Below are 24,431 nucleotides of genomic sequence, written 5' to 3' on the forward strand. Positions count from 1 at the left end.
TGAACAGATTCTTATTAATGAATCGGTCCTTCTGATTCATATTTATAATTATTTATGCACCTATAGCTTCAACTGTTTTACCTGATAAAAGCTGTCCCTGGTTAAGGAAATACACAATAAGCGGACCTTCAGTATCGCTCCTTCAGACACTAAGGATGTAACAGTCTACACCTTAAATCTGTCACTGAAACAGTTTCTCAGGAAATAATTCTCCAGCGATGCTGCTTATCCACCATCCTCCTTTCTCCCACCTGTACACCTTGATTGTGTATTCGCTGCCTGTTTTGCATACTGAACGAGTGTCTTCACTCGTTAAACAGGTTACTTCATAAAGAGATCGTGTTTGTTTTTAGGTCGTGCTTTACACGCGTTTAGAGTGTATTTTTTTAAGTCATGACGAGACATCGTGCAAAATAAATTTTCGTTGTCGGCAGGATTCGAACCTGCGCGGGGAGACCCCAATGGATTTCTAGTCCATCGCCTTAACCACTCGGCCACGACAACTAGATAGCAATCGGTCAAAAAAACGCTAACAAGTTTCTGAAGAACCAAACGAAATTCTCACGTTTCCTAATAAAGTGTGACACTGGTAACAACGGGACAGAATATCAAATCTATTTAATTAGTTTAAACGACGGCGTCATAAGAATCTTGTGAAAATTTATTGAAGCTCAGTTATTGTTACACTACAGTGGAATTATTTTCTTATTTGGAAAATTTAATTTAATAGTAATGTTTTATATGATATTTAAAGCAAATATGTATGAAAAAAAAACCATCAGCTCATCAGTGAACAGTGAAACAAACTCGTTTCTCAGCAAGCATTGCTGACTACAAACATGGCGAACTACAAGGACTACAACACCCAAGATGCTTGTCCACGATCACGTTCAGTTCTGACTAAACACACCTAGTCTTAATTTTCACCCACTTTATAAGCAGACGCAAAAACTTACAAACGTATTAACATCCCTTGAATTCCCCACATTTTGTCACGTTTCAACTACAAACGTAACATTATTTTATTGGGATTTTATGTGATTTTACAAATAAATATCTGAGAAGATAAGTGTGGTGTGTATTTGTATTGTATAGCCCCATCTGGGCGGGAATTTTTTGATCATTTGTGATTAATACTCCCCTTACCCTGGCTGTCAGTTTAGATGGACAGCCATGTTTTGGTAGATTTGCAGAGAACAGTGCTTTAAACTTCTCCACAACTTTATCTCTGACCTGTCTGGTGTGTTTCTTGGGCTTCATGATGCTGTTTGTTTGCTAATGTTTTCTAACAAACTTCAGAGGGCTTCACAGAACAGCTGTATTTATACTGAGATTAAATTACACACACTGGTTGACTCTGTTTACTAATTAAGTGACTATTAAAGGAAATCAGTTCCACTGGATTTTACTTTGGGGCATAGGAGTAAAGGGGGCTAAATACAAATGCATGCCACACCTCTTTTTTATTTGAAAAACATTTATTAATACTTTTAAAGGGCATGCACCTGTCTGGAGTCACCAAGCCTTTGAGTTGTGGTTTTACTGTTCTGTTTATGATCATGCATATTTGGGGAAAAAGGGTTAAATGTAAATATGGATATCATAAGCTAAGTTATAATATTAAATAGTTTAATAAAACTTGTGTAGGTGGTGGCTGCAAAAAAAATAATTCTACTCAAACTTTTCGAATAGTCATTTTAAAATGTATCCTGGAAAATGCATTGTTTTCCCATTGGTTGTGCTTGAATGGTTTTATAGTGTTTTAACAGTGTTGTTACATAATAAACTGGATATATTGGCAGACTTAGTTAAAGTATAAAAATTTATTTCCCTACTCTGCTGAGCAGGCAGGGTCTTGGACAGCTGAGAGTCAGACGAGCAGTTCCAGTGCTAGAAGCCAGCAGCCAGAAAATGGCACAAAGATCAGTTGAGTAACCTGTGAAGAACCAGTTCCACAGACCTGATCAGCAAAACATAAAGCACAAGCTCTGTGTGGCATTAATATGTTTTATTCATTTACTTGCTCTCTATGCAGCAAGGAGGTAAGCAGTGAAGATTACACTCAGCACCTGTCATGTTCATGATCATTGTGACCAATGTGGTGTTAAAGTCTGGGGGACAATCGGACTACTGAAATCCATTGTCCATTGACATGGTGCATCTTTTTACTAGTCCCAAACAATTTTACTGCGGATCCAACTGCTATCCCCGTTAACGCAAATGAAATCCTGGGTCATCTTGGTGAGATATTCTGTGAAGTGTCCTTGCATCAACATATGGCAAAATTCTGATGTTTATTATACCTGGTTGGTTATATTCAATTAAATTAAATTCAACTTTATTTATATATCGCTTTTAACAATGGTCATTGTCTCAAAGCAGCTTCACCAAAATGAAAGAATTGCATAAAAAATTATAATAATAATAAATTGTCTATGTGTGATAAAAATGTGTCTAGAAAATATGAGATGAATGAATGAAATGTCTCTGATGAGCAAGCCAAGGGTGACGGCGACAGTGGCAAGGAAAAACTCCCTGAGATGGCAATAGGAGAATTATATGATTGGTGTTAATCCTTATGTAGATCACAAAAACACTTGCTGGTGGCATTGAAGGCACAACCACCTGAATATCCAATGATGAAAATGAATTTGGCCATGTTCTAAATCGTGTACAGACCACTGGTGATTGGGCTGGCCTAGATGACTTGTCATCAAGAGATCTTCAAATCAACATCTTTAAAACTCTTTCTTTTTAATCAAGAAGTCCTCTCAACACAAAGAAGACTTCTTCTTTTCAATCACAAAGAAGTCTTTCATTGCAATCACAAGGCTTCTTAAGTCTTTGTATGTCTTGGTATTCAAGCAACAAGTTTTTGTTAGTCTTTATAAGTCTTTGTAATACTAATTGAAGAAGAACACTAACGAAGACTTCATAATTTGGGTTCAATCAACAAGGTGTAGGGGGCTCATGAAGAACTGTAAAGACTTATGAAGACAAAGACTTTATTCTGCTAATAAAAAATAAGCTACAGATATACACAGTAGTTAGGAGTCAGATGGTAATGTTAAACAAGGCTTGCAATGGAGCACTCAATTTCCGAAAAAAAAAACTGCCTACAGCAGTTTATCTTAAAATAAACTGCTTTCTGGCATCTGTAGTGAATGTGGTTCTGGTAAAAAAAACAAAAAACAAACAAGGCCTAATTGTATTGTAAGGCTATAAATGTTCAGACTAAACGTGTGAATTGAAAATGTGTTTAAAAAGTTGTGTGTAAAATAATAATAACAACAATAATTTTGGGTGTTGGGGCGCCAAGATGGAATAATATCTTCAACTGAAGTGACCTGCTGTGTTGGCAGTGTTACAGCCAAGTTTATCCGCTCACATAAGATCCTGATGGACATAGCGAGAAACCCCGGCTCTGTCAATACGAGGAAGGCTACTGCACCAGACTGCTGAAAGCTTGAGCAACAGATAATTGGAATCTTTACCAAGATCTTTAACCAGTCCTTGCCCCTGTATACTTTGCCTCCTCACAGGGCTGTGTGCTGAGCCCACTGCTCTATTCTCTTTACACCCACTACTGCACCTTGCACATCAGAGTAACACCATTGTGATGATCCCTGGAGGGATGAGTCGTCTTATGGGGAAGAGGTGGAGGGAGGAGGGACTGTCAGGTTGGTGTAAGGAAAACAACTTGCTCCTTCACACCACAAAGACCAAGAAGCTGATCATTGTCTACTGATATTTGTCAAATTGACATTTCTTTACTTTTTATCAATGGAGTTCAGATAGAAGAGGACCTGACTTGGAGCGTGAATACCTCTGAGCTTCTGAAAAAGGCCCAGCAGAGACTGTAATTCCCCAGGGCACTGAACAACATCCCTAAGTGACTGTTGGTGACCTTCTACCAGTGATAGAAAGCATTCTAACATACTGCAACGGTGTATGGTTCACCAACTGTACAGTGCTCAGAGAAAAGCGCTCCAGAGGGTGATAAACATGGCCCAGAAGATCGTCGGCTGCTCTCTATGCAACACTGGAAGAATTTCACATTTCCCACTGTATCAAATTTTTAATAAAAAACATTCTTAAGGACATAGCACGATAAAACACTGTTACAAGGAAATGTGTAATAAGTGGGAATATGTGATTGAATAAATGTGTTTAGAAATAGTTTGTTTTAATGTATTTTTAAGCTAGTTTTGTTTTCATTGCTGAATGTTTTATGCAAGGATGATGGCTGCACCTTGATTACTGACAAATTTCGTTGTACAGGTAACATGCTACAATGACAATAAAAGCCATATCTTTTCTGATCTTATCTTATCTAATAATAATAATAATTATTATTATTATTATATATATTTTATAAACATATATAATATTATAAATACATTTATGGGTTTATGTGATTTAAATCATGCTCTTCACCAAGTCTTTTTTTCTCAGGGCTGATTCTAATCATTTTTTTGGATACTAAAAATAAAATTGAATGTGTGAGATGTATGAGATGACCTGGGAAAAACCTCCATAGAAGAATTTAAAATAATAATAATAATAATAATAATAATAATAATAATAATAATATGAAGGTTTAAAACCTACTAGATTTACATGTACAACAATCAGAAGTTCCATAGTTTTTAAGCCTGATTACCTCTAGATATAAATAGAACCAAAAAGTTAAATGTCAAAACACATTATAGGATGAAAAAATACAATGCAATCAGAAATAATGTATTAATTCATTTATTATTTATTTATTTATTTATTTGCATTTTTACCAGAAAAATTAGGCATGCACTGCAAGGTTTTTTTTATTTTAGGCCGCCACACATTACAATCATAACTGGATGCAGTATCGATCGCAATCCCGGTTAAAATAGGAGGGGAGTCAGTAATAACATCCGGTGTAAAACATGTGCCAAGTTGTGTGCAGAAGAGATGGTCCACTTTGGCGACCCCTTGATGGGAGAAGCCGAAAGACTAACTAAAACAACACATCACCATAGTAAGAATAATAATAATTTGTTAATATTATTATCATTAGTAGTAGTATTTTTATACATCCAACTGTCATCCTCCCATCATCATTATCATCATCATCATCAACTTCTGTAGAAATTAGTGCAAAAAAAACAAAACAAAAACTCTACCTTAAATAGGTAGGCCAAAAGGTGTTAAAATAACTTGGCAGGATTTCTAAATAAGAAAATGAGAACATATATTCAGGAACAGAAATACAACGTTTAAACATTGCTTTTTCAGTAACAGGTTGATTCTAACCACATAGCATATTTGGGTTCTTTACACACAGAAAAAACATTAACTAATAACAGTAGTTGTAGTGAATGCACAGAGTCAAAGAGTAACTAACTGCTTACTTAACTAATTAAACTAATTATGCAGTTGACTAATTGCTCACTTCCTCTCTTCTAAGCATCCCAGCACAGTTGCTACTAAATTTAAATATTTTAAATTCAAAATGTAACTGCTTTTTAAATCCATAACAAAATATAAATTAATATATTAGCTTGAAATGACAAATAATAATGAAAAAAATCAGTGCTGGTTCAATACAAATAATAATAATAAACATCAGTGCTGGTTCAATACAGCCGGACATCTGCCTTTTCCACCTCCTACATTGCTTCTTCCTAACCTGCTGCACCCGCTTGTTACTCGGCCTCCTTCCTCTATCACCACTAGAGAGAGCACCACTCTGAAGGGGGGAACACCACTTTGAATAGGAAACGTCTGCCCTATTCCGGTTCCAGTTGTGAACAATATCCGCTCAGATAACGTTCACATAGCACCTTTTGTTATTCATTCATTCATTTCTTTTTCTTCATCCCATGTGTTCCTTAGTTTAGGGACAGAACACAATGACTGCAGGGTCACACGTATTCTATCTGAGGCACAAGTGTGCATACAATTCCTTTTGAGTCCAGTTTAATGATAGTGTCCTTGATTTGATGAATTTTCTTTGATGTTTCTTTCGAGACCTTGTTTTTGTTGCTTAATTGTGTATCCTTTAGACATGTCTAAAAAAAAGAAATTAAAATAACATTAGCAGTCAGAAACTATATTCATATTGGCATAATAATAAACATTCCTTGTTGTATTGGTTTTGTGGCATTCTACAAACCAGAGCAAAAAATACATACATACATACAGTACATAAATGCTGTACAGTACATACAGAGAAAGAAATACTTACATAGCTTATATACAGCATAACCAATGCCACCATAAGTAAAACGATGGCCAGTATTAGATACAATGTATCCTGTTCCTTTGATGTTCCATTATCCATACTGGCATCTAAAAAAGACCAAACAAAGCATTCTATTTCAAAACCTGTCTAAATGAAAACACTACACAGAAGTACACAAAACCAAAAAAGATTTCTCCAGAGGAAGACATCCAACCAAATACATCATATTGGTTCTAAAATTAGCCATGATATGTACTTTAAGCCACTTCTTTAAATTTTGCTTCATTTGTGTGTCAAGTCTTATAAACAGTGGCCGCAAGTTTTTTCTTTTTCTCTTTCTTTTATTTTTAAAGATTAAACAAAAGACTAAATACAGAAATGAAACTGTATAAAACTATTTTATAACTTGGGATGATTACCTGTAACCATACAGTCACAGATAATACAGAGTATCCCAAATATAAGTGACTGCAAAGTTTTCATCCCCATATAGCAATGTAATTCAAAAACTCCAGGGTTTTAATTTGTGAGTTAAAACCACACTGAACAACCATATGTGCATGTCATTACACTTACCATAGACTGTTAGCTGAATCTGCCCCTCCTCAATCTGATGACCAACAGGAGCAAACAACATGCAGAGGTATGTACCAGCATCTTGCAGTGTCACATTAGGCAAAACGAGGCTCTGTGAATCTTCTAACAGCTGCAAGTCCCGCTCCACACCTTCATACCTTTTAAGATTGCTGTTATGATGTGTGAGATTCTTCATCACCAGACCAGTTAACTTGCGAGAGGGAGTGTAATTAACCTAAAAAAATTAAATGAATGGTCAATTAAACCATTAAACTGGTCTATTATCTCAATAAGCCTATATGATTACTTAATATCAAACAAATAAACATTGCTACTAATAAAATCTCCTATTTTATTTCTGTCCAGCTGAGCAATACCTTGAGCATGTCTCATTTCATGATATTCCTGAAGTAAAAAAAACAATTGCATAATTGTTTTTCATCCTAACAAAACAAACCTATCAAACTGCAGCTAATTAGTAGAGAAAAAAACTAAAGATTAATGCTTAAAGCTGGCAACCATGGTTTCATTTACTCCTGTTGCCCACTTCATTACATAGATCTACCTTATGCTGATACTCATTGCCCATTTTATTAAGTACACCCAGACGTTACACTAGGAGGAAAACGAAATCATAACTCTGACACATTTAGTTTATCCTAAAAAACTAGCAATGTACTCCAGCACTGTGATTTAAAAGTGTTACTGATAGCATACAGTTTCTGTAACAGACCCTCTGTTGCCACTCATTTGATCATTCATTAATGTACAGAATGTAACCTGGGTCAGCTCATCAAACCAGAGACTAGTTACTAGATTTTTTTTTTAAACTTTTGTCTGAATAGAGAATTTATGACAAAGCTTGTGTAAAAAAAAAAAAAGTCAACAATGAAATCAAAATGTTCAAAGACAAATGAACAGATCTGTTAAACGTTTTTATCCTCTTTTTGTGTCAAATTTAAAACAGTCTCATGTCTGTCTCAGTCTCACAGCTGTTAACAATTAAGCTTAATAACACTGTATTAATGTATTTAAGAGTCACAAGACATAACAGTTTTGGTATTTGTAGAATTACAAAGTGTACATGAGTGTTAAGGTTATAATGGCCAGCCGCAAGGCGTTTGATCTAACAAATGTATCTACATCTATTAGAACAATCCCACAAATCATAGGGGACCAAAATGTCCATCCAAAGAACAATGGATTATATTAGTTAACAAAGTTCTAATAACTATGAGAAAAAAAAATAAATACGTGTCCATATAAGCCTACCTTGTACCATATGACTAGCCGGTACTGGACCCCAGGCTTGGATGTAGCCGAGCACTTCAAGAGCGCATCTTCACCACAGTTAGAGCGGGTCAAACGAACCGCACTGCTGTCATTACTTCTGACTCCTACGCCTAGGTGTACATGGAGAACTAAATCAGACATCACACTTGTGGAAAACAACAACAACAATAATAATAATAATCCCGAAACGAATTAGTCCAAGGAAGTAAAACACCAGGGAGTCTTACCGAAAGTTAGGAGCAGGATAAAGGACAAAGCATTATTACTCCTCATCGCTGTGAGCGTCAGACAGAAAGAGTTGTGTATCAGGTCACTTTATGGCACCTTATATATATATAGATAGATAGATATACACGCCTACGCCGTAGTAAAAGTGAAGGCGGGGAATCCCGATAAAAAAATAGGAAGTCAGGTGACCGAGAGTAAACAGCTACAGTAGCTCTTCTAGCATTATGTCTGCGACGATGAAGATGATGATAGCGCGAGCATTATTTACAGCTGTTATTTATAGTCATGGTAAGTAACAATCCTTTTTCTTTATATATAAAACACATATATCTGTAGAAGACAGTAAACACGACATAGCTATATCTCTCTTACGTTCGTCGATACTCGATGTTGCCGCATAACCACATTGCGTCAGCAGAACTTCACGTCACGGATAAACAACGCAGCAATAAAGGAACTTTCTATTCTGTGACGTTTTATTCCTTTGTTGGATTCTGTAACGTATTGACGTTATCTAGTTATCAAAACTATCAAAACTACCAAAATAGGACTAGTGTAACCTGTCGCGAATATCAAATGTCTCTATGAACCAAACCCCCGGCTTTCCTCTAACTGCAATACACGAATGTATTATCTAAAGTGGATTAAATGGGAATCGCTTATAACGTTTTAATCCAATGTTTACATTTCTTGCTTGCCCTTTGTTTGTAAACATCGTATGTGTTTATGTATGTACTTTCTAAGCGTTGAATTCCCCAGAGCTGGGAAAGTTTTCGGGAAACCCCCCAGGAGCACGCCGCTTCACAGGGATTTCCCCTCTCATACTGTCACACACACAACATTAAAGTAAATGATTACAGTTTCGACACGTGTTTGTCTGGGTGTAGGAGCAGTGTTAGTGATATCCTTAATAATAAAACGCAGTATATCCATTTAACGTGATTGTGTTTAAACTCAGTGCCCCATGTTCAATACTGAACCCAGTAAAAAAAAAACATATCCTCTTGAGACCCAAATGTCTTCATATGAGGACATGGCATTTTCTCCCAACTTCATTGTATATACTGTATGGTGCTCAAGACTGATTGCCTCCATACTGCTATATTCATGCAAAAGGAGCCCCAACCTAGTATTGAGTGCTGTACCTGTTTATACTTTTTAGTAGTCCAACGTTTCTTTGTTTTTTATTTAACACTCAAAATATATCAGTCTGTGTAATGAATCTATTTATAATTGTACTGAATTACTGAAATAAACCAATTTGTGATGATATTCTAATTAAGAAGCACCTCTATATCTTTGTACCATCCTCACATGAGGACAGTTAGGTATAATTCTTTTGCCAAACTTCTTCCTGGTTGAAGATATTGATTACATTTATATTTATCAACTAATAAAGAGTAATAATGAGAAACAGTAGAAATTACAAAGCACATAACAATAAAGTCTGAATCTCAGGGGGATATAAAAATAATAGTCTTTCTTAAATCCATTAAAAATGTATGAAAACTATGAGCTCAGTGGTTAGCAGTGCTGCCTGCTGGGTTGGGGTGTGAAGTTCTCCCCTTTGTTTTGCCCAGACTTTCTGGATTTCCCCTTAACAGACTAATACATTACATTTACATTTAGGCATTTGGCAGACGCTCTTATCCAGAGCGACTTACATTTTTTTTTTTTTTTTTTTTATTTCATTACACATCTGAGCAGTTGAGGGTTAAGGGCCTTGCTCAAGGGCCCAACATTGGCAACTTGGTGGTTGTGGGGTTTGAACCTGGGATCTTCCGAACCGTAGTCCAATGCCTTAACCACTGAGCTACCCCAATACATGGGTTGTGGGCAGCTGTCCAAAGCATCTGTAGCATATGAGTTTATGTGTGTGCCTTGCAATAGGTTGCCACCCCATCCAGTGTATAAACCCTGTTCTCATTTAAACTCTATACAGGATAAGCAGTCTGGAAAATGTTGGATAAGCAGTCTTGGATGAATATTGTTGAATGGATTCGCTATTTGGTCTGCTTACAATTACAAACGAGAAGAAAAGATAAAAAAGCTTGTCAAGCTTCTCAGAGAGAATATAGGCTGTATGACTTCAAATATTAGCATATGAAAATATATAATAGATAAATACATAGCTAAATAAAGTAAAAATGAGTTAAAAAGAATTATTTGGCCTGACCAGAGGTCTAAACACTGGTAAAATATATTGTATGTTTTTCCCCTCTCTGTAGTCGTATCTGCATCAGTGGTGGAAACCACTGAGAATTATTCCTGTCAGGAGGGACCGCAAGTTTTAACTTCTGAGTTGGCAAGAGGAGCCATAGATTGTGAACAAAGCTGGAGTGCTGAATCCACCGTAAGTCCAAGTGTTATCAAATATCATGTTTTTTTTAACAAATTACTGATTATTTACTGTAGCTAGAGATAGTCAACCAGTTGTTAATAGCCATGCCTTATATGATGCAACATTTTTATCAGCCTATAGGAAGCTTTATGAGTGGAAGTGTCGAGTGCCACAGCCCCTGCACTAACGTGACTGCTGGTCAAATTATCATCAGTATTTGTGTCAATCTGTCTCTGACTGTCATATGTTTTCAGGTAATTTCACATTTGTCTAACATAGTCTTGGCAATTTTTGTTATGATTTAATTATTCTTAATCTTTTTTCTTTTCTTTTTTTTGCAGGAACATGTCACTGAATATCGAACACATTTTCTGGGTAGGTATTTGTTTTTGAACATCCTTCCATATTTAGTTTCTCACTAGAGGTTTACCTGTGCATCTCTGTTTTGAGTGCAAGGGAAAGAATGGAAGGGCTGCCTACTGTTTCATTCAGTGAGAAACGGCTGTGATGTGTTTACAGTATGACATAAAATTTGATTAAGGCGTAAAAAAAGAATAGCCTGTATCGGACGTACCTGCGCAAACACGAGCAAAATAAGCACACAGACACCGGCCAAACAAAATTTCTGTTTTATATTTAATAGATACAAGGACAATTTCATTTATCATTCCTTTTTTGCTTTCTTTAATAATATTGACATTGTTTTATTTTAGGTTTGCAGATGACTCCTTTACCACTACAGAATTTCAAGAAACGGGACCGTTATGGTAATGCACAATAGAAATACATCAAGAGTTTTTGTCTTGATGTTTTGCAAAATCTAGAAAATTTTTACTAATCTAACAAATCTGAAAACATGGACATTTGTTCTTTTCTTTCTTCATCAGGTATCTATGCCTGTCTCATACTACTGGTGCTAGTACTTACAGGATTCGCCACACTTCACATCTTTGCTCCACAGAATTGGAAACACCGAAGCACAAGAGTTTAAATAGGCCATTTAAATATATATTTATTTATACTATGTATTTTTATTTTTAGATACACTCGCTGGCAACAAACAAGTTACAGCATAACATTTATTTCTACCTGAATTGTATAATTTTTTTGTTTGAGACCTTGTATTGATGGGAAAAACAACCACTCTGTAAAGTCTTCTCCAGCGCACCCAAAGACTTGTTTTCCCAGAACCACTCTTACAATTTGAGCCTGATGATTCTTGGCATTGAATTTCACTATTCTTCCAGGTTGTAGCAATGCATTGGACTTTTCTTAACTTACTCCAGTAATTTCAGAAAGGCGCTTAATTGTTGTCTTTCCTTGACACAGGCCAGTAATATGACCCTTTTTAAACAGAGTAACATCTTTTACACAATTATGGGATATGTCTTTCCATGTCGCTGTTAAAAAAAATAATGATAAGCTTCTCACTATATAATTTAGGATTAAATCAATTGGTGCCAGCCAAAACATTAATCAGAGCATTACAAACAAATTTCGTACAAACTGTGACTTTGTTCTTGGCCAAGCAGTATATTTATACTAAATAAATTTTAATATAAATTTATAATATAAATAATACATTAAATTATTTAATATTTGTAAGTAAAAGCTGCTTCACACATATTTTTTTTTAGTCATTTTGAACTTGAATTCATTGTGTTTTTGTTTACATTAAAAAATATATATTTTTAATGTATTTTTTTTATGAAATTTTTTTATTCAAACAGCATCTATGTCCAGAAGTCCAGAAAAAACGAAATTGGCCATGTTATTATTAGGGTATAAGGGAGGGATGACAATACTCTCTCCCCTGTAAATCTACCTCATCCTGAGTGTTTATGAGCCTATGGTTATGGAAGAGGACAGATAGTTTTTTTTCTGATGTTTTATGCTTCCCTATGAGAAAGCATGAACAGCAGCTTAAAAATTTGTTCTTGGTTCAACGTGTTTTTAAGGAATGTATTTGGAATGTTTTAATTATAAGGATTGTTTTTTAAAGAATGTTTTACAATAAAATGTGCATATAATTCATGTGTTCTGATTATTATTTGGCTTAATATAATGAAATTAAAGTAAAAAATGTAACTGTAAAAGTAAACCCTAACCTTTCCTTACCTTACCGTGTGGTTGGGGATCTTTTAACATTCTTATTTCTCATATTCACATAATTACTAAATAAGTCAGGACTAAATGTTGAAAAAGTCACACATTTATCTTTAACAATGATATTTAGTAAAACAGTACATGTACATAAGATGTATTACAAGATTATTTACATGCCTTTTTATTTGCAGGGGAGCCACAGCATCTCTGATACTGAAAACACCAAGACTTATTTTTCCTCAATGAATAAAGCACAAGGCATTTTTACCTTTCTGCATTTATACACTTGAATGCATTTATTTAGTCACGTGTCTGTCTTTCCTTTAGAATAATCACAGAATCCTATGGTTAAAATAAAAACCATAACGTTCTCAGAGAGGTCTGGGTTGGCTTTTGTCCTCCCCGGTAAGTCTTCCAAAATGTGCACTTGACTGCAGCCTGGGTAGTTTACTCTTGTGAAGCAGACTGAATGCCGACCATCCTTGTTTGTGCTTAAATCCCAGAACTTTGAGGGCCCTTTACTAGTCCTTGCTCTTTACGGACAACAGGTGCATAAATGCTACAGTCCCGTGCCTCGCACACCCCTGGGACACCTGGACTACCAGCCATACCTGGCTGACCCACTGGCCCTGGGAACCCCTGAGGTCCTTGAGGTCCATCAAGTCCATCCTTTGGCACGCCTGGATGACCTGGAAGCCCTATATGGGGAAGTTTGTTGAGGTCAGCTTAAAGTGTGTTATCTTTTGTTTTGTGTTCAAGTCTAAGCTTTACTATGGTATCTTCTTTTCTAGATTTATGCATAGTGCATGAGGAATTGTCTGTATGCATATTTAAATACTGTGTAATCTTCTAAGGTGCATTTTACCTCTGGGGCCTTGGTGACCATCTTGCCCAGGAAGTCCTTGGCCAGGGTCACCTTTCTGCCCTTTTTGACCTTTTGCTCCTTTAAGGGTAAATTTGAGATAATAATAATAATAATAATGAAAAAAAATATATATATAGTTAATGATAGTTATAACTATAATTATAACTATAGTATAGTTAACTATAATTTTAAACAGTCTTTGCATTTTTCATTCTTTTGTCGCTCGATTAATTGCATGCTGTACCTCTGTCACCCTGTGCTCCCTTCTGTCCTTCTAGACCTCTTACACCTTGAGGTCCTCTGGCTCCTTTAGCTCCAGATTTTCCAGCTTTCCCCTGAACAAAACCAAAACAGAAATCTTCAGTGAAATCTGTGATGGATAAAAAAAAGACAATTTGACAAAAAAAAAAAGTTTTACGACTTCACATAATTAGGCCAAAGCAAATAGATATTACTCATATGAATTTTAAAATCCATAGCATTCTTCATAACTATCAACTTTAATGTGTTTAGAAACTCACAGATTTGCCTCTACTTCCAGGAGGCCCTTGAAGTCCTGGTGGTCCAATCAGAGTGCGGTTGTTGATAGGACACCCTTGTGAACACTTTGCTCGAATAGAGGAGGCATACTGAGAGATTTGCGCAGAAACCACACCCCGACACAGCTGTAGAACTTGTTCATCTGACAGACTAGGACCCTGCAATGTGCACAGTGATACATAACTCGCAACTCTCCAGCCATTTATTAAATGTTTGTATACAAGTCAGCATGTTTTAAATAATAAAAAAAACATTTAGTATTTAATATGGTCTTTCATTCTCTATCCATTAAAAGTCAATTTAATTGTATTTTTTGGCATTCGAGTCATAGTAAGCTTGGAAACTCGACACACTTTTTTAATCTATTACTTTAAAAACAAATTATTTGTGTTTGTGATACCTACAGGTTCACCTGGGTTTCCTTTTGGTCCACTACGCCCTTTCAGACCCATGTCCCCAGCAGGACCAGAGTCACCTCTGGGGCCAGGAATACCTGGAGGTCCTACTCGACCAACGGGTCCAATAGTTCCGACATAGCCTTTCACTCCTTGCTGCAAAAATGCATAATGCATAACTCATAGTAACAGGACAATGATATAAAAATAGTTGTGTAGACTTTCTTCTATAGGAATGAGGTTCTGAACCATGTAAGGAAAATAAACCTATTATTGTTTAGGTCTGCTATTCTGATTTGCATAAAAAGCTGTGTTAAAATGTGAATTAAAAATCAACTTATACTGTTAATGCTTAGACAACAAACCTGCCCTTTGTCACCATGTGAGCCTGAACTTCCCTGTGTGAAAAATGTTAAGAAAGGAAGTACTGGTTAAAAAAAGTGCGTAATGGAAAGAAGAAGAGAAACAATGTAAATCCGAACAGATAAAATCAAATGTCATCTTGTTCACCTTTTCCCCCTTAACACCCTTCTGTCCTCTTCGTCCTACTTCACCCTAAAAAAACAAAAACACGAGTAATGTCATATGAATATATAATGTCATTTGATATCATGTGATATTAATACTGTTTTAAATATCGCATGCAGGTCATACAATCACAAGAACTTTTTACTCATAAGAGGAAATGGATATTTTTTTTGGGTGGCTAGTAGACTTATAAACCATGACTGTACATTCTGTATGTGATTTCCAAAAACTGATATGGGTTAAGCAAATCTAATGTCTTTCACAGAATTTATGTTACCTTCATGCCATCTTCTCCAGTTTCCCCTTTGGCACCCTACAAAGCAGAGACTCTGTCAGTTAATATAATATAATAAACCTAGATAAAGGTATTAAAATTGATTCAATATCAAAATTTATGATTAAATTTTAATTTAATTTAAATCTAATTTATTTTTAGTGTACTGGTTATTTCTATAACACAAGTTGGGCAAGATCCTTACAGTTGGACCCTTCAGGCCTTTCGGACCTGGCTTTCCTGGAATCCCTGAATCACCACTTTCCCCTTGTGGGCCCTGAAGCACATAAGAGTAAATTAAAAACAATTAAAATAAAAACACACATAGAATGTAAGGATTACTGTTTATCAACTGTAAAAGTCATAATTTATATAATTGCCCATAGTGAACTGGTCCAATCAGTTCTTACTATTTTACTGGTTTGTTAATCATCAAGCAGAAGAATGATTTTGGCTAGAATTTTGCTATTTTGTGCCAAGTTGTGACATCAGTGGTACAGTACTTTACTACTTACATTTGAAAAGTTCAGATCAAGGGGTCCATATCGACCCAAAGATTTAACCTCACCATTGCCAGTCGATTGTATTGAGATAATGCACATTTAAAGAAAATATTCAGCAAATGACTCAAACTGGAGTCTTAAAAACCTTTAAAAAAATGTAAAAAGCACACTTAACCAAAAATCCAAAATGAACCCCTTTATAATATATGCACACACAGGGTAAATATCATGCCAAAAAAGGTCAAAATACGAGGGTGTATAAAAAAACAGGTTTTGCTAGGTTTCACTTTCAGTACCACTTCCACTTCCATTGTAAATCCCCTCTGACTATCTTTAGAAGGGAGAGTACCTAGTACCCCATGTCTGGTATCTATGACTTAAAACATCTGACACACAAAGCATTTTTTCAGATTTGACTACTTGATTTTTTTAAATTAGAATCAATTATTGTCAAAGCATAGTAAGTTCATGACACATTTTAGACAAACACTCACATATCGAAACAAATATAAAGAAATGTGTAGTACTGATCAATATCATGACTTCCTTTTAAAATATATTTTCATACTGTTTTGAATGCAGGATGAATCACCTACCCCAGCCCCCACTCTCCCGGGACGTCCCCTTGGGCCAGGTTCCCCCTTCAAACCCTTAAAGAAGAGGAGGAGAGAAATGGATTACTTTATTTTGGTTTGATGTCTCATTTTATTTTCTATTTTTTATCATAAGCACAGGTTCTTATAACTATCTAAACACTTCACAGAAATTAGATAGATATAGGTTACCTTAAAATGAAAGAGGAGGAAAGAAATGAAAAATTATTTTACATTTTTTTTACTTTCTTTATTTTACCTTTGGTCCTAACGTCCCAGGTGGCCCTTCAATTCCTGGAACTCCTATTGGACCCTGCGAAAAAGAGAAAGTCATAGCAGCTACATATTGTATATTAAGAGCTGAACAAAGACAGTGAGCTGAAACTTACATCATCTCCCGACTCTCCATCACTTCCTGGCAAGCCACTAAATCCTTCATCACCCTGATCAGGAAAAAAAGCAAAAACAAATATATTATTAAATTTAAAATGTACAACATAGCAATGAGAGAACATATTGGGTTATTGACTTCCACTTAGGATTTCAAATGTAAACGTTGAGTTTAAGAGGTTAGGTGTGATTGGCTGAATATTGAAAGCAAAAACAAGCATTGGAAAAAAAAAAAAAAAGAAAAAAAAAAAATATATATATATATATATATATATATATATATATATATATATATAAAGACATATGCATATTTACATAAATTGTATGTAGTTTTAGACCATCACTAATTCCAGTTAAAACACTAGTTTGTAAAGCAAATCAGTAGGGCATCTTGATATAGTCGCTGACTCTTACCTTTGGTCCTGGCACTCCTCTATCTCCTGGTATTCCTGGATAACCCTGCAAAATACACATAACAGGGAATGCTTTGTATAATGAGTTGTATTTAAATAAGGATGCAGGGATTACAAGAAAAGAAATTAATCTTACAGTGTACCCCTGTTCCCCAACATCTCCAGGAAAACCAGGTGCTCCAGTCTGACCCTGTGAGCAAAAAAGAGAGATGTTTTAATTTAATATATATAAAAGGTCTAAAAGGAACTTACTATGTCATGTCATTGTGTATAAATTTTTTCTTTGTGTGCTTACCTTTGGTCCCTGTGATCCCTGAGACCCCTGCTTCCCAGGTTTCCCACGTGATCCCTAAAACAGTTAGAGATACTTCATCATTCCTATCATACTTTATCATAAAAATACTTTATCATGAAGAATTCTGATTCATTTTGTTCGGTTCAATGTATGTAATGTGTCCTGCATAACATCAACCTATCACATACTGTTTTTATGCTGAAACAATATGTCTAGTTTACAATACGTGAGACTGATTTACCTTAACACCTTTACCTCCCACAGTTCCTGGTAGACCAATTGGCCCATCTGGGCCCTGAAATCAAAGAAAAGTCAGATAGTTAAGAAATACGCCAGAGCTTTTGTTTGTAGGACACTATATTGACTATAAATGTAAAGTATATGCATATATTAACACACATCCCCTTTAACATTTTCCAAATAAGTCACTTTACTCACAATCTCTCCTGAAAGCCCAACTCCTCCACGTGGACCTTCCAACCCAATCTCACCCTATAAAATAGACTGGCTCAGTACTGAACATTGCTAATAGCATAATAAGCAATCAGGCATTAACATGTAATTACACTACTATGTTGTAGATACATACACACAATATTATTTTTTTATATACTATATAAACTATTTATTATTAAACCTCTTCTTGAACATTAATCAATTATCAACTTATAAGTGATATTCAAAAAGCTTTTACCTTTAATCCCAACTCGCCCCTCTCACCTGGGTCCCCAGGAAGCCCAGGTAAACCCTAGAAAACATGAATTAGGACATGCGTAAGACACAGTCGAAGACAGAGTCAAACAGTATACGTTAAATCCATTTTCCACTTACCATTGCACCAGAGAAACCTGATTCACCATCCTCTCCATCAAGCCCAGGTTCACCCTTTAGAGTGAGAGAAGGCATAAAGCACAAAGATCAAATAAGCATGAAAATGATCCAGATATGAATATGATGTTTAGCAATGATATGAACTTACTTCAGGGCCTGGATCTCCTACTCGTCCTCGAACCCCTTTGGTTCCTTTGTATCCCTGAAAGCATGGTATAAGTTAATGTTTTTTAAAAGGTATTGAAACATTCCTGGAAACACTGATATCCAGGACACATACGTTGATTTTCTGGCCAAACTCTAAAACTCTTACCTCCCTGCCTTGAAGACCAGGAAATCCCTGCTTTCCTTGTGGCCCTACAGATCCCTAATTAGAATGAGATATTAGTGTCAAAACAACAGTATAGTTGACATAAATCCTACCCATTTACACCTAATGTACCTTGGGGCCAGGAAAGCCAGCAAACCCTGGCTCGCCTGGTTCACAGTCACACTCAGTGGGTCTCTCCTCCCCTAGATGAGCATTCTCTCCATACGGGACATGGGTGGTCAGAGTGGTCACCTCTTTGGCATAGTCGTAAGACTCTGTGCTGCTTTCATATGTGTAGGTTTCCTCTGTGATCATGGTGACCCCTGGGGGAGTAGGATTTTTGGGGTCATATGCAGACACTGCTTTATAATTTTCCTTACACACTCTCTCCCTCTCTCTCTCTTACACACACACACTCTCTCTATCTTTCTATCTTTCACAGTTTGCTCATCCTCATAACGATGTTTAGCTCTGGATATTAGTCCACTTGAAATGGATTGAAATTAAACTTTGAGGCACTGCTTGTTGTGACTGGTTGAGGTTGTCAACATTGGTTAAATAGCACTGGAAAGATAACAAAAAAAATATATAAAGTTTTTGATGGCATAGTTGGTGCATACACCAGTCAGGCACAATACTAACACCACAAGAGGCAAATTCAATAACATTGTTATTAATTATATATCAGTAAACTGGTGACATGAACACAGGCACCCATGGTTCATATATGCTTATCGGTCTTACAGAAAAGCTAATGTACTGTAGCACAAATTGCTAAAAAAAAAAGTCAATGCTGTCCATGATAGAAAGGCATCAGAACACCTAGCACATCACGGCCTGCCATGCATGCAGGGAAAGAGTTCAAGAATGTAGATTCAGCTTTTAAAGTCCCCAGATCTTAAGAAGTCCACATCACGAATGACGCAATGAGCAGTAATGAGGAATGACTCAGAGAAGGAGATACAAATGCATGTTAATGAGTAGAAGTACAAGAAATTTTACTTAATGTCATTGAATGTCATCTATATATTTTGAATGTGGTAAAGCTAATTGTGTAGGTTCAGCTTGTTCAATTTTTAAATAAGTTTATGACAAGTTATATGACATAACTGTATTTATCCCATTTATTTAAAGCTACACATGGAGACGGGAAGTTTAGGCTAAGATCATTTACATTATTTTTCATGGGATTTACCACCTAAAATGCAAACCGTTCTCTACATAAAAAAGATACTTGTTTCTTAGTTGTTTTTAGAAAATTCCAATATTATTAATGTTTCATGGATGTTTAGATGATGTGATCATACCAGGTTGTGGGTCTCCAGACTCGCCTTCATATACATTTACTAGAGAGCCTTCATATGTATGGTCTTCACCTAATTAGGGTTAAAATGCTTTATTAAAATGCTTTTTGAGTGAAAACAAACATCAAAGATACAGTATATTAGCATAAAAGTATAATGCAAAATAAAATGTTATGTAAAGGCATTTGTGTGGCAGCCTGGAAAAACCCTGGCCCATGTTTAAGTACAGTTCTGAAAACTACAGGATTTCCCTGAATAGAAATGTTTCTCTCTTTTGTGTATTTTATCCAGTAAAGTGAAAGTAAATGAAAAAAATAAATAAATAAGGCTAAAAAAGAAAAGGACGGGGAAAAAAAGAAAATTACACATAATTATTGCATTCTGCCTAGATTACAGGAGTATAACAGACATTTTGACAGCTGATTATAAACGTAACTGATTTTTGTTTTTGTACATAACTTTGTACTCAATTGAACTTAATTAGCAAAATTTTTGACATCTTTAGACAGACTGTTTTGTCTGCCATAATTATAAAACTAGTTCATTACCTTAGGGTTAGGCTAGATTAAACAATTAAAGAAAATCTAATTTAGGTAATATTCCATTATGGTTTCTTGAAGATGAGGTCTCAAAATATGCTACAATAAAAAGGACCCAGTTTTGCATAATAATAATAATAATAATAAATTATTATTATTATTAATAATAATAATATTATTTACAGATTTTAGCCATAGTAACATCTGACAGGACTTTCCAGGCTGCGACCCACTTGTTAGACATTATTTAAAAAGTATTTTTATCCTGACCTGATTGAGTACCGGAGTATTCTTCCTGGGCATTGGAGTGGAGCATGCACAGCAAGAGCACCAAGCCTAGACACACAGCCCCCACCTAACAGCAATAACATAACACATAAACCAGAGCATGATTAATACTGTGTTTTATAAAACATGATATCATACTTTAAAAAAGACGATAAACCAGAGTTGTCTGCCAGAAAACAACTGAAGCTCTATGTATTTTTCAGTTTCTCTACATGGATACTGATTTTAATCATTATTGGTACACTGTATATTTTGTGCGATCTTATTTAAGGTGTTCTGTTTGTTCTTAACCTAGTGAAGCACATTCCTGCACCTACATTCCAGACCAGATGCCTGTCTATTTAACTTGTATACGTTAACTTATACACGGCCTGTATAAATAGTAAATAAATAAATAAAAAATGATTATTTGTTTTCTCATCTTATCTTACCCTGTCTTAACAATTCTTTAATAGCTTAAATAATGTGTGGCATGTCACATACACAGCTATCTTTACTTCATGTCATTTTAGTCACCATGGATCTTTTTCAGCTTTGCTTGTAATGTTATTGGCGGTGTTGAACACTGTCTACACAGCTTTATCAGCAACGAATGCTCTATAAGACCTTTAAATGAGCCCTATTTTCAACCTTAAAGAGCTTAAAAACAGACCATTTTTTCATTACCTGCATTAGACACATTTTCAATCATAAAATGAAAAGAAAAAAGAACAATCGACCAACACAAGTTACAACTTTACAGTATAGTTTTGTCCTTTTTGCTTATAACGTACTGTCCCGAGTATTTATTGTTTTGTGTATCTACTGCTCATCTTGTACTCATTTCACACTGTCGTGTAAAAGTTTTGCTTTGCACCATAGAAATGGCAATTAAAAAATTATATATATATATATATATATATATATATATATATATATATATATATATATATATATATATATATATATATACACACACACACTACATTCTTACTATTTAAAACTCTTTTTAGAGTGGGATGTCAATAATAGGTAAAGTATTTTCATGCCATTCACATGTGTCATGCCCCTTTTGAACTTTCCATCTAACAGAATTAATATATTTACAATTAATGGGTGGAGCTTACAGACGATTCTCACTAACCCAAAGGCTCTCTGGGGCAGAAAGGTGTAATGGTGCTCTGATCTAACAATCAGTTTTTATCACTTCTACTAAAAGATTATCATCACACTCCAAACCACACAGAAGCCTGACAAAACACTAGAAAAATAAATTAGTAAGAAATTCTCCATGAGCACTTCCTGTAGAGTTGATGACCTAGCATTATTACTTGTATTTTCTTTTACATTATGCAGACTTACTTTTGCTGCAAAAACCCCAAACAGCATTTCAGGAATTTGCCATATGTGTATTTCAGAAACACTTGTCCTGTGTTGTTTCATAGTAAAAATTAGCACATTAAGCAGATGACCCTTTCGAAAAAGAGCAAACTCTTATAATAATTCCCCATAGTTAAATACTGATCATAAAATATAGATAGATAATAGATCTAGAAAATATAGAGATAATAAATGCACCACAATGAAAACAAATACAATAATTACAACAAAATTCATAATCGTTTATAACATCATAATTTTTTAGAGTTATATCAGTATGCTTACCTTCAGCCTGGAGCCTCCCATGGCCAATGGGCCTTCCTGCTCTGGATTCCAACTGGTACGTAATTCCCACTGAAACCAGCCTCTCTCCCCAGACACAGGCTTTCCGTTTGGGCAGTGTGAGAACGCAGTGCTCTGTGTATATGTGACTTTTTTTTTTAAATTTTTTTACAGCATTCCCAAACCTCATGCACAGCGCTGGACCTGCAGTGCTGAGAAAGCCATGCAGTGCTGCTGAGCCTTCATCAGGCTCTTCCACAATCCATCCTTTTCTCAGCTGGGTGACAAATACCTGAACCTTCCCCAAACACACATTAAAGCCAGGCAAGAAATGGAATGCTAGTGTGCCAAAGGTTCAGAAAATAAAAACATAGTGATGAATAAGGATGATAGGAACACATCTGATTCTTACAACTGCAATTAATTTATCATTTGTATTTTCCAAGAAGAAACATATGTAATTATATTTAATTATTTACATTTTAGGTCCCTTAGTCAGCATTATTTAACACGTTACTTAACATTAGCAGGTCATCAGTATAAACAGACCATAAGCATTGTAAAAAACATGTTGGTTTAGCATTTTATTCAACCATAAGGCAAATGATCATCCTATAGTAACACTAGTGTTAATTACATAATTTAAAATGAACACCTTAAATAACACATTTGTTGCTTAAGTGCCAAAGTAAGGCTGAAACAAGTTTCAGTATACATAATTGCAACTAGTTCAGATAGCTATCAACATTTAGGAACATGATGTTTTTTACATTATGCAGACTTACACAGGCACTTTACCATGACACCCATGTGTCCCTATGCTTTCAACATTATATTACAGACTACAGATTCTCCCCTTATCCTCCACTCTCCACTAAACTTTGGAGTGGTACTGTAGATAGGGGGATTTGTGCTATTCAGAGCATTCATGGATCTGGGTCACTGCTAAGAGATTGTGGGATTCAAGCCCCAGCTCTGCCAAGCTTGCACTGTTGGGCCCTTAAGCAATAACTCCATCTGCTCCAAGAATGCCACATCATAGCTGACCCAGTGCCCTAACAAGATAGCATATGCAATAAAAAGGATTTTACCCAACATATGTGAAAATTCTTATTCATCATCAAGTGTGCGGTAACAGTTCGGGGAAGAACCACATATAGGTGTAATGGTCAGGTGTCCACAAACTTTTGGCCATACAGTTTATTTTTGCTATGGACTACATAAGCAGAAATATCAAGTTATACTTGGTTAATATTTAGACAACTGGCAGTGATGCCATGTCTTAATGTACTTTGTACTGTAGTTTGTTAATGATGAAGCTATGTGTAAAATTTGTAAATGTTAACTAACAGTTAGTAATCAAGCAGTAATTTACTCATAGGAACAAAGCCACAAGTCCACAGGCCAATAATAGATCCCAAAGAAGCCACCATCACTGACAACCCACCGCCTAGCTCGCTCATTATTTGTCCATCATCATTAAAGGTGCATTCGGTGAAACTGGACTTCCTTTTTCATTTAAATATGTCAAGTTTCTGTATTATAGTGGGAAATTCATCATTAATTTTCATAAAAATTTTCATGTGCCAATTATGTGGCTTGTTCGCTGATGTTTAGAATTTTACAGTAAACATACTAAATATAATGAATATCACTCCTGTATTACATCTCATCCAATGGAATGGACTGGCACTAACTGTTGTACAATTCTACCTAAAGAAGCTTCCATTTTAACAATGACATGTTACCATTTATAGAGTTTTATAAGCTTTTCTATTAGCTCACCTACATGTATAGTCTTTTAAAAAATGTTTTTAGTTATGATGAATGCTGAATACAACACCTGGGTAACAATTTTAAATACACCCACTTAAAAGCATAGTTGCGAATATGACTAATCTCTGACTTTGGCTCGATTTGTAAACCGCCTAAACTTTATCACTAGAGCAGAACAG

General features: G+C 35.4%; 2 protein-coding genes and 1 non-coding gene across 3 annotated transcripts; all 3 read right to left on the reverse strand.

The window, feature by feature from the left end:
• Window positions 1–422: 422 nt before the first annotated feature.
• On the reverse strand, window positions 423–504 carry trnas-aga (transfer RNA serine (anticodon AGA)). Its single transcript has one exon. It is a non-coding gene; the product is annotated as a tRNA-Ser (tRNA).
• A 4,260-nt stretch (window positions 505–4,764) lies between these two features.
• On the reverse strand, window positions 4,765–8,444 carry cd83 (CD83 molecule). Its single transcript, XM_053494448.1, has 5 exons — window positions 8,320–8,444; window positions 8,072–8,202; window positions 6,800–7,034; window positions 6,227–6,330; window positions 4,765–6,050 (listed from the first exon to the last, which is right to left on the reverse strand). Exons 1-5 carry the CDS (start codon window positions 8,363–8,365, stop codon window positions 5,904–5,906), a joined length of 663 nt encoding a protein of 220 aa, XP_053350423.1. The 5' UTR covers window positions 8,366–8,444; the 3' UTR covers window positions 4,765–5,903.
• A 4,413-nt stretch (window positions 8,445–12,857) lies between these two features.
• Window positions 12,858–22,779, reverse strand: zgc:113232 (uncharacterized protein LOC541546 homolog). Its single transcript, XM_053494447.1, has 25 exons — window positions 22,480–22,779; window positions 20,818–20,902; window positions 20,012–20,080; window positions 18,837–19,027; window positions 18,708–18,761; window positions 18,543–18,596; window positions 18,395–18,448; window positions 18,258–18,311; window positions 18,002–18,055; window positions 17,805–17,858; window positions 17,564–17,617; window positions 17,405–17,458; window positions 17,270–17,314; window positions 16,855–16,908; window positions 16,725–16,778; window positions 16,469–16,522; window positions 15,575–15,646; window positions 15,373–15,408; window positions 15,078–15,122; window positions 14,933–14,965; window positions 14,577–14,723; window positions 14,154–14,330; window positions 13,877–13,967; window positions 13,633–13,710; window positions 12,858–13,465 (listed from the first exon to the last, which is right to left on the reverse strand). Exons 1-25 carry the CDS (start codon window positions 22,498–22,500, stop codon window positions 13,260–13,262), a joined length of 1,890 nt encoding a protein of 629 aa, XP_053350422.1. The 5' UTR covers window positions 22,501–22,779; the 3' UTR covers window positions 12,858–13,259.
• Between the last annotated feature and the right edge of the window lie 1,652 nt (window positions 22,780–24,431).

The sequence above is a fragment of the Clarias gariepinus genome, chromosome 4 (assembly GCF_024256425.1).
Source record: "Clarias gariepinus isolate MV-2021 ecotype Netherlands chromosome 4, CGAR_prim_01v2, whole genome shotgun sequence".
In the NCBI taxonomy this organism is placed as follows: Eukaryota; Metazoa; Chordata; class Actinopteri; order Siluriformes; family Clariidae; genus Clarias; species Clarias gariepinus.